The sequence below is a fragment of the Penaeus monodon genome, chromosome 15, assembly GCF_015228065.2.
Source record: "Penaeus monodon isolate SGIC_2016 chromosome 15, NSTDA_Pmon_1, whole genome shotgun sequence".
In the NCBI taxonomy this organism is placed as follows: Eukaryota; Metazoa; Arthropoda; class Malacostraca; order Decapoda; family Penaeidae; genus Penaeus; species Penaeus monodon.
Window position 1 is genome coordinate 28,335,852 of NC_051400.1, and position 327 is coordinate 28,336,178.

Consider the following 327-nt stretch of genomic DNA (forward strand, 5'->3'; position numbering starts at 1 on the left):
ACTTATTTTCTAATACCATACCCAAATTTGTGATAATCTGTTAAAAAAAAAAAATCTACGTCTCTCTAGGATCTTGAGCCGTCTCGCCAAGTTACAGCAGTTTCCCCTCGACCCTCATAGAAAATGGAAATCGCAAAGAAAACCGAGCCATAGAGAACCAGGAGGCGAGGACAGCGCTAACGGGATTTTCGAGACAGATTTCCGACGATTCCAGTTCGCCGATTTTGACTATTCCAGGGATGATATTGCCGATCTAATCCTGGAGAGGATGCAAGAGCTCAGATTTCGCGGTGTGTCGGTGAGTCATCTATAATTTCTTATTGCATA

The 327-nt window shown here is 43.1% G+C and overlaps 1 protein-coding gene across 1 annotated transcript in view; it reads left to right on the plus strand.

The window, feature by feature from the left end:
* The window catches only part of LOC119581906, a gene marked incomplete at its 3' end in the record, with an annotated part of 85,972 nt that overhangs the window by 51,835 nt on the left and 33,810 nt on the right, over positions 1-327 (plus strand). Inside the window, 1 exon segment of the mRNA XM_037930069.1 lies at positions 70-298. Coding sequence (XP_037785997.1) covers positions 70-298 — 229 coding nt within the window.